We start from the raw sequence: 8,616 nt of genomic DNA, 5'->3' as shown, positions 1-8,616 counted from the left end.
CTACCATGAATAAGAACTTCCTCCACCTGGTTAATAAATGATGAGCCTTGCAAAAAAAATAAAAATAAAAATACCATTCGTGGTGCTAGAGTACCCATTGCAATTCAACATGCCCACATTGTACTCCTGTATTTTGTTTATTTGCATCTCGTCCCACCTGGGTGCAGGTTCCTGAGGGCAGTGAGTCGATTCGTTCCCTCTTGAGCCCTTAGCCTCTGTAGCATCATATAGTGGGGCCTAAAGATCAGTGCCTAGAATGAACACTGGGTGATTAGAGCATGGCTTCAGTTGTTTTTCTTCCGGCTTTATTGAGATATAATTGACTATATTGTGCAAGTTTAAGGTATACAACGCAATGATTCGATATACATGTATATTGTGAAATTGCCATATTGCCTAGGGCTAATAATATTAACCTTGGGAATGTGCTCGGCCCCTATGGAGCAACGCACTGTCTCTGAGATGTCGGTGTGGTTGGTGTGGGTCCCGTCAGGCCCTGGGGGATCCTCAAACCTGGTCGGTAGGTTTGTGAGTTTTAGGGGTGAAGGGCTGTGATGCAGGTGCTCTAAGGTTCATTCATTTAACAGCTGGGTCCTGAGTGCCTGTCATGTGCAGGATGAAGCTGATAGGTCTCCATCCTCACAGAGCTCCCAGCCCGATAGGGAGACTGACCTGAAAAGAAACCATGTGATACATACAGAGTATGTTGTTCAGTGAGTAACGCCACACTTGGGAAGTCAAGGAGGGCATCATGTAGGAGGCAACTTTTAGCTCATGTGATGGTTAGCTTTAAGTAACTAACTCATCTTGACTGAGAGGCGCCTGGGTGGCTCAGGCTCAGGTCATGATCGCACCGTTTGTGAGTTCGAGCCCTGTGTCGGGCTCTGTGCTGACAGCTTGGAGCCTGGAGCCTGCTTCCAATTCTGTGTCTCCCTCTCTCTCTGCCCCTCCCCCACTCACGTTCTGTCTCTCTCAACAATAAACATTAAAAAATTTTTAAGTGTCAACTTGACTGGGCCGAGGGATGGCCAGATTGCTGGCAAAACATTATGTCTGGGTGCGTCTGGGAGAATGTCTTTGGAAGAGATTGGCATTGATTCAGCGACTGAGTGGGGAGGGTCACCCTCCCCAATACTGGGGGGCATCATCCAATCTGCTAAGGGCTCTAAAAGAGCCAAAAGGCAGAGGAAGATTGGATTTCCTCTCCCTGCATGAGCTGAGACAACAATCTTCTCCCTATGGGAGGAGAGGGCAGGGCAGAGGGGCGGGCGGGAATGGGGGCACAGAGTTTGGGGACAAGAGCTGAAGACGGGGACTTTGTGTTTATGATGCAGGTCCTGACCCTGTGCCAGGGAGGAGGCTTGGCAGTGACAGCAGAGCCTAATTGGGAACATGGCTCTGGTTCTGGGGCCGAAGGGGCCGGTCGTCCAAGGCATGAGCTCCCAGGTCTTCAGGACTCCCGAGGGCCTTGGGTCTCACACCGTTATTTTAAAAAGAACCATACTTTTATTGGAGGACAGCTCAAAGAAGTCATTTACAAAACGCCTTTGGTTTTCAAAGCACAGCTTTTCATAAAAAGCGACGTCCACCTTTAATACATGCTCCGTACACAGGCGGGTGCTGGGGGCTGCCGGGTGCCCCGCCCCACCCCTGCCCCGTGCTTAGTAGTCTTCGTCATCTTCAGAGTTGTCGTGGGCCTGCCGGCACACCTTCGAGGGCCCGGAGATGACGGGCGGACCTGGGGGAGTGGGAGCCAGGTTTACCCAGCCCGGCCCGCGAGGCAGCACGTGGCTCTGGTTGAGCCTGCAGACTCGATAGTTCTCGTAGTGCACGTTGTGGGTGATGTCCTTCAGGTCCTGGAGGTGGGAGCTGGGAGACGGGGGGGGGGCAGTTCAGCCCAGGCTGGCCACAGCGCCCCCCCACCCCACCCCCCGGGGTCCCTGCACCCTCACCGGATGAGCAGGTCTCTCAGCAGAGGAAACTCACAGTGCGCCATGTTCTCCACTGTAAGACATGACATGGAGCACTGGCCCTGTCCCACCTGCCCTGCCCTCGGTGAGCACCGAGTAAGCGCCCACTGTATGCTGTGTACCCCTGATATCCACCACAGCCTTTCCCTCCACGTTTCTCACGGTCTTATCTCACCTGCCATTCATTCACTCATTCATTCACTCATTCATTCATTGCTGTACCCCCTCCTACCCCCCCCCCGCACCTGGTACAGATGGCTTCTACCAATACTTGAGTCAATGAATCCACTAATCATTTATTATTGTCCACTTAATAATTACTACATTCTGTTATGTACATGATGCCATATATATTATATTTTTTTAGTAATACTGTTGATAAATGGGGGACACAGACCCTGGCTGCTCATCCTTCGCTTCCCAGGCTCCTGCGGCAGTGGGACCCCGTCCAGTCCCTGAGGCAGCCTCGCCTCCCGCCCCACCTTCTCCCACCTGTCATTATCGCATCAGCTCTCTGGGGACACAAGCCCGTCAGTCCTGCTTTCAGTGCATCCCCTGAGGAAGGGCATAGAGTGTGCCTGGCACATAGTAGGTCCACGACAAATTCTGGTGAGTGCATAGCGTGTCTTCTGGGTGGTGGGCACTGTGCAAAGCGGTGGCCTGCTCGCTCTGTCCAGCCACCTCCCATGTACAGATGTGCAGTTTGCTGACTGCACAAAGGCAACTGGCCATGCATGAGGTTGATGCCCATTTTACTGTGAGGAAACAGGCCCAGAGAGTCGGGTGACTTGCCTGAGGCCTCCCAGCTGCAAAGAGGGACTTGACTTCCGGGTGTGCCTGCTTTCTGGCTGTGGACTTGTCCACTCTGGGCCCTGTGATGGACGCTGAGGGTGCCAGCCCACCCTCACCTGTGTTCTCCGCAGAGTCACTGACCTTCAACGATGCCCCACTTGGTCTTCCGGCCCAGGACACACTTCCCGTTCACCAGGTGCTCTCGGTCGGCCCCAACCACAGCAAAGGGGATCCGGTCCTGTGGGAGAAGATGAGACAAAAGGGTTGGCCCTGCCTGGGAGGTGGGGCTGGGCAGGCACATTGTCCTTTGTGGGGAGACAGTGGTAGAAGGAGTGCAGGCACGGGGCACCGGGCCGGCTCATTCGGTGGAGCCTGTGACTCGTGATCTCACGGTGGTCAGGTCGAGCCCCAGAGAGATTACTTAAAAATAAAATCTTTCAAAAAGAAAAAAAAGTCTGATCAATGCTTCAGTTTCGTCATCTGTAAAATGGGAGTCAAAAGAACACATACAACAGGGCTTTGTGACTGTTTGGGAAGGTTACTCGGAGTCACATTAATAATAAAATCTTGCCAGGGCACCTGGGTGGCTTAGTCGGTTAAGCGTCCGACTTTCACTTAGGTCATGATCTCGCGGTTCGTGGGTTCGAGCCCCGCGTCGGGCTCTGTGCTGACTGCCAGCTCAGAGCCTGGAGCCTGTTTCAGAGTCTGTGACTCCCTCTCTCTCTGACCCTCCCCTGCTCACTCTGTCTGTCTGTCTCTCTCTCTCCTAGAAATAAAAAAAAAAAAAATTTTAAAAAAAAATAATAAAATCTTGCCTATGTCCCATCTCTTACCTGGGTAAGAGATTACCTGCAATCACCTTCGTTGGTTATCATGAGGGTTAAATGACATAACTTTGTAACCCAGGGGGCTGGCGACCTATGATACCTGGGCCGGATCGGGCCCCCGCCTGTTTTCCCATGTAAAGTCTGTTGGCACACAGCCCTGTGCATTCATTTATTCTTGTCTAGGTTGTGTGTGCTGCAACAGAGGAGTTGAGTGGCTGCACAGAGACTGCGTGGCCCACAAGGCCCAACATACCTACCATCACGTGGCCCTTCACAAAAAAGTTTGCTGAGCCCCTGCTGAAAATTCTGGTGGTTCACTTGCTCAGGGTCGGAAGCGGAGACTCAAATTCCTAAACTCCAAAGTGCTACCTAGGGGTTTGCTTTTATTTCCAAGAGTTAATTTGTGAGGAGGGATAGTATCGACGGTGGCAATCATAAATATCCAATGCACATTTACTATGGGCCAGCCTGGAGCAAATGTTAGGTGTCTGGATGATTTACTGAGATGATCAGTTACTATGTTCTCCGTGTACCTTCAGTTCTGGTACAGCTGCGGCCATGCTGCTGCCTTCTCAGGCCCCGGGACAGAAAGAAGCTGGTGAAGGTCAAGGCTCTTTGAACACTTCACAGGAAATCCTGTTTATTGCACCCGTGGGGAGGGGAAAGAGGGAAATGTGGAGACATTGGGTCCCAGATGGGAAGCCGGGCCTCCATGTCCAAATGTGCAGTTTGTTTACTGCACAAAGTCAACTGGCCATGACTCTGTGTGGAGCTGAGAAGTCACACACAGGCCCTGTCTCTGAAGGAAGAGTGGCTTTCTTCTAACCTAGGCAACAGCAGTGCTGTGCAGGCTAACACGGTCCCCGAGGGAGAGTCGAGGCCTGGGGTCAATGCATGATGAAGCCCTGTTCCTCACCCGAGTCCTTTGCAGGATCCAGACAGACTGACATTGGACAAACCAAAAGGACAGCAAGGTAGAGGCTGAGAGTTGGAATTCAGTTGATTAGGAGAAAAAGAAGAGTGAGCTATTTCTGTCTTTCCTTCTTTTTTGAAACAGCTTTACTGAGATATAATTCACATACCATAAAACTCACGCTTTGAAAGGTACAGCTCACAAGATGGTGCAGCCATCACCACAGTCTAATTCCAGGGCATTTTCACTGCCCCAGAATGACACCCCACACCCATCAGCGGTCACTCCCCACTGGCCCTGACCCCCAGCCCCTGGCAACCACTAATCTACTTTCAGTCTGTATGGGATTTGTCTATACCGGACATTTCATACATTTCATATAATGGAATCATGTAATTGTTCTCTTGTGTCTGGCTTCTCTCACTGAGCTTCGTCTTTTCTCTTCTCTTCTCTTTTCATGTTTATTTTTGACAGAGAGACAGAGTGTGAGAAGGGAGGGCAAAGAAAGAGGGAGACACAGAATCTGAAGCAGGCTCCAGGCTCTGAGCTGTCAGCACAGAGCCTGACGGGGGGCTCGAACTCACAAATGGTGAGATCATGACCTGAGCCGAAATCAGACACTTAACCTACTGAGCCCCCCAGGTACCCCTGAGCTTCGTATTTTCAAGGTTCATCTGTGCTGTAGCAGGTGTCCATGCCACATTCATCCCTTTTTATGCCTGGAGGATATTCCATTGTGTGGATAGACCATGCATGTTTATCCATTCATAAGTTAATAGACAATGTGGATTATTTCCACTCCTTGGCTATTACAAACATCTCTGCCATGAACATCTGTGTACGTGTTTTTATGTGAACATAGGTTTTCATTTCTCTTGGGAGGGGGCTTGCTCCCAAGTACCATGGTAACTTAGTGTTTAACCTTTTCAGGAACTGACAGACTATTTCTCAAAGTGGGTGCACCGTTTGACACTCCCGCCAGCAGCGTTCAGCTGCAAGTTCAACGTCTCCACATTCCCACCAACACTTGGGATTGTCTGTCATTTTGCAAACAGCCATCCTCGTGGGTATGAAGTGGTACCTTGTGGTTTTGCTTTGCATTCCCCTGATGACTGGTGATATTGAACCAACATCGTTTCGTGTGCTCAATGGCCTTTTGTCTGAATTCTTTGAGGGAATGTCTATTCAAAACTTTTGCCCATTTCTAAAGGTGACTTATCCTTTATTGTTGATGTGTAAGAGTTCTTTGTAGGTTCAGGATACAAGTCCTGTATCATTTATTTTCCTCCCATTTCTGTAGGTTGCGGATGTTTGAGTTTGTGTATGTATGGAGATCCATGCCTACTGGAAGTATGTGAACTTGCCCCGAGCTGCACAGAGAGATGAATCTTCAGACGGAAAGAGTGAGTGGAAAGCCAATTGCCCAGCCTCGGTCACATCAGCCTGCCCACCCCACCCCCCACCATGGCCTCCTACCCGGATCTTGCTGTTGAGGATCCTGTCGTTGATGTCCTCATCAAAGCATTTCTGTGGGTACACCTCAATGCAGTGAGTCCTCAGGTTTTGCTGGATCTGGGGACGCAGGTGACCTCATCTCATCCTGTGCACTTGGCCTCCTCCTTGCCCCCACTGACCCCATCACCCTGGGCGCCCAGATCACCCTGCGCCTGAAGGCCTCTCGCTCCTCAAGGGTCAAGCTGTCAGCCCGGGCAATCACAGGCACCACGTTCACAGTCCGGCACAGCCGCTGTAGGAACTCAATGTCCAGAGGCCGCAGGCTGCTCGGGTGGGGCAGCAATGGTGGAGACGGGGGCGGTGCATGAATGAGGGGGGTGCCGGCCTGCAGCCCAGGCCACGGTCTCCTTCTCCTCCTCCTCTTCCTCTCCGCCCCAGGTGGGGGCCCTCCCCTAGCTGGCTCAGCCACTTACCAGTGCCCAGTAGGTGGTATGAAGTACACACAGCAGTGCACCCGGGTGTCAGGGATGTGGCGCTGGCGGGTGATGAGGATTTCCTCCTGCAGGTACCGCTCATACTGCTCATTGATGTAGCCTAGGATGGGGTCCCAGCTGGGGCGGCAGACGGACCCCACTCAGAGCTGCCCCTGGGAGCCCCACCCCATCTCCCCAGGTCCTCTGGGTGGTCTCCACTTAGGAAGACCAGTCGCCCCAGTTAGCCCAGGACACGGGACCTTTGGTCCCATACAATCTGAGGCCCATTGTTACCTGAGCACCCTTCCCCCACTCCCTTGAATCACCAGAGAGACCCCTGCCATTCTTAAGCTGAGGCCTCAACTTCCTCATTCATAAAACAGGGATAATAAGAGCACCTACTTTGCTGGGGCGTGGTATTAAAAGAGATAAATCACCACAGCTTGGTTCCAACTACCGTGGGCACTCGTTCCATTCCCCCAAGGATCTCCTGAGTCCTCTCTCTGGGTCCCTTCCCCTGCTGGGCCATAGTCAACACAGCAGCCGGAAAGATCCCCCCACCCTTTTTTTTTTTTTAAAGATCCTTTTAAAAACAGGAGTCAGGGGCGCCTGGGTGGCTCAGTTGGTTGAGTGTCCGACTTCGACTCAGGTCATGATCTCACGGCTCGTGGGTTCGAGCCCCACGTTGGGCTCTGTGCTGACAGCTCAGAGCCTGGAGCCTGTTTCAGATTCTGTGTCTCCCTCTCTCTGACCCTCCCCTGCTCACGCTGTTTCTTTCTCTCAGAAATAAATAAAACATCAAAACAAACAGAAAAACAAAAACAGGAGTCAGAGCACACCCCTTTTCTGTTTAGCCTACCCACAGGGGCCACAGAAAGGCCCAAGTCCTTACGCCGCCCTGCCAGGCCCTACGCCATCCCGCTGCTGCTTCGTGCCTGCCCTCTCCTCCTCTTCTCTCCCTGCCACGCGCACACCTCCAGCCACACCAGCCTTCTGCGAACATGCCAGTCCGCCCACCGCAGGGCCTTTGCACACGCCACTATCTACTTTGAACATTCTTCCCCTGCATGTCCACAAGACTCATTTTCTCATATCCTGGAAGTCAGCCCAAGTGTCATCTCATCCAGGAAGGTCTTTCATGATCACTGCTTAAAACCGCAGTCTCCCTACAGCTCCCTACCCTTTCCACTCTCAGAAATGTCCTGCTTGGATGATAGAGTTTAGGCTCACCCTATGTATAACTGATTTGTTGTGTTCATTGCCCAGGGCCCCCCACGACAACGTAAATTTCACATAGACAAAGATGTCCATCTGTTTTGTTCACTGCCGTATCCCCGGGTCTAGAACAGGGCTGGCACAAAGTAAGAGCTCAGTGAAGCATTGTGTGCAGGGCTGGCTTCACGCGAGCACAAACAGGGCAGTCCCGCAGAGCTCCATTCAATGTGCTTCATTCAATGTTCTGTGGTCGAGGCTTCACGATTCTTAATACTTTTTGAACAAGAGGTCCCACGTTTTCATGTCATTGGGTCCCACAAATTATGCATCCAGTCCTGATTGTGTGTGTGTGTGTGTGTGTGAGTGTGCGTGCATGTATGTTACCAGCCACTGTTACGGTTTTGGCTCTCACTGAGAGCCTAGAACAAATCTGCAAGGTGGGTGTCATCACCCTCAAGTTACAAAGAAGGAAACTGAGGCTCAGAGTGCTTCCAGACCAGTCCCAGGTTATATAACTGGAAAGTGGTCTAACCCCATGGTCCTGCTCTGTAGTGTGGACTTCTAACTTCTGCTGTATCATAACCTTGACTGAGCACTTACTGTGTGCCAGGCAGCAAGCCCTGACCTTTATATACTTAACTCCCTTCAAGCTTGGAGGGATGGTTGCATACACCCATTATACAGATGAATAAGCTAAGGCTGGAAGATGCCACAGCCAGGTCGTTTCAGGGCTGGGATGTTTCCCAGGGGCAGGGGGGGGGCAGGAGCAGGGAGAGGGGCAACCAGCACTCAGCCCCCACTCCCAAGGCCCCACCATTTGTCATTGTTGATCTGGTCTCCGAAGCCAGGCGTGTCTGTCACCGTCAGCTTGAGCTTCACACCCTTCTCCTCGATGACTGTGGGGAGAGAGTGGGGGAGGGATTGGCCTGGGTGGGGTGGCCTGGGGTAGGGTGAGGTGGGGGTGGGGGTGG

At 52.0% G+C, this 8,616-nt stretch overlaps 1 protein-coding gene across 3 annotated transcripts in view; it reads right to left on the bottom strand.

Moving 5' to 3' along the window:
- Positions 1-1,502: 1,502 nt before the first annotated feature.
- The window catches only part of SEPTIN12 (septin 12), an 11,239-nt gene continuing 4,125 nt past the window's right edge, over positions 1,503-8,616 (bottom strand). For 2 of the 3 annotated variants that reach the window (XM_077762449.1, XM_077762451.1), the window contains 7 exons: positions 8,460-8,541; positions 6,431-6,568; positions 6,163-6,280; positions 5,979-6,074; positions 2,904-3,000; positions 1,953-2,004; positions 1,503-1,869 (listed from right to left, as the gene is read on the bottom strand). In XM_077762449.1, coding sequence (XP_077618575.1) covers positions 1,662-1,869; positions 1,953-2,004; positions 2,904-3,000; positions 5,979-6,074; positions 6,163-6,280; positions 6,431-6,568; positions 8,460-8,541 — 791 coding nt within the window. In that variant the 3' untranslated portion in view covers positions 1,503-1,661. The remainder of the gene's footprint in view (positions 1,870-1,952; positions 2,005-2,903; positions 3,001-5,978; positions 6,075-6,162; positions 6,281-6,430; positions 6,569-8,459; positions 8,542-8,616) is intronic. The other variant, XM_077762450.1, reaches the window with a different exon arrangement.

Source organism: Crocuta crocuta, unplaced genomic scaffold, assembly GCF_008692635.1.
Source record: "Crocuta crocuta isolate KB4526 unplaced genomic scaffold, BGI_CrCroc_1.0 scaffold234, whole genome shotgun sequence".
Taxonomy (NCBI): Eukaryota; Metazoa; Chordata; class Mammalia; order Carnivora; family Hyaenidae; genus Crocuta; species Crocuta crocuta.
Note: the sequence above shows the minus strand (reverse complement) of the source record. Positions and strands in the feature narration are given on the sequence as shown.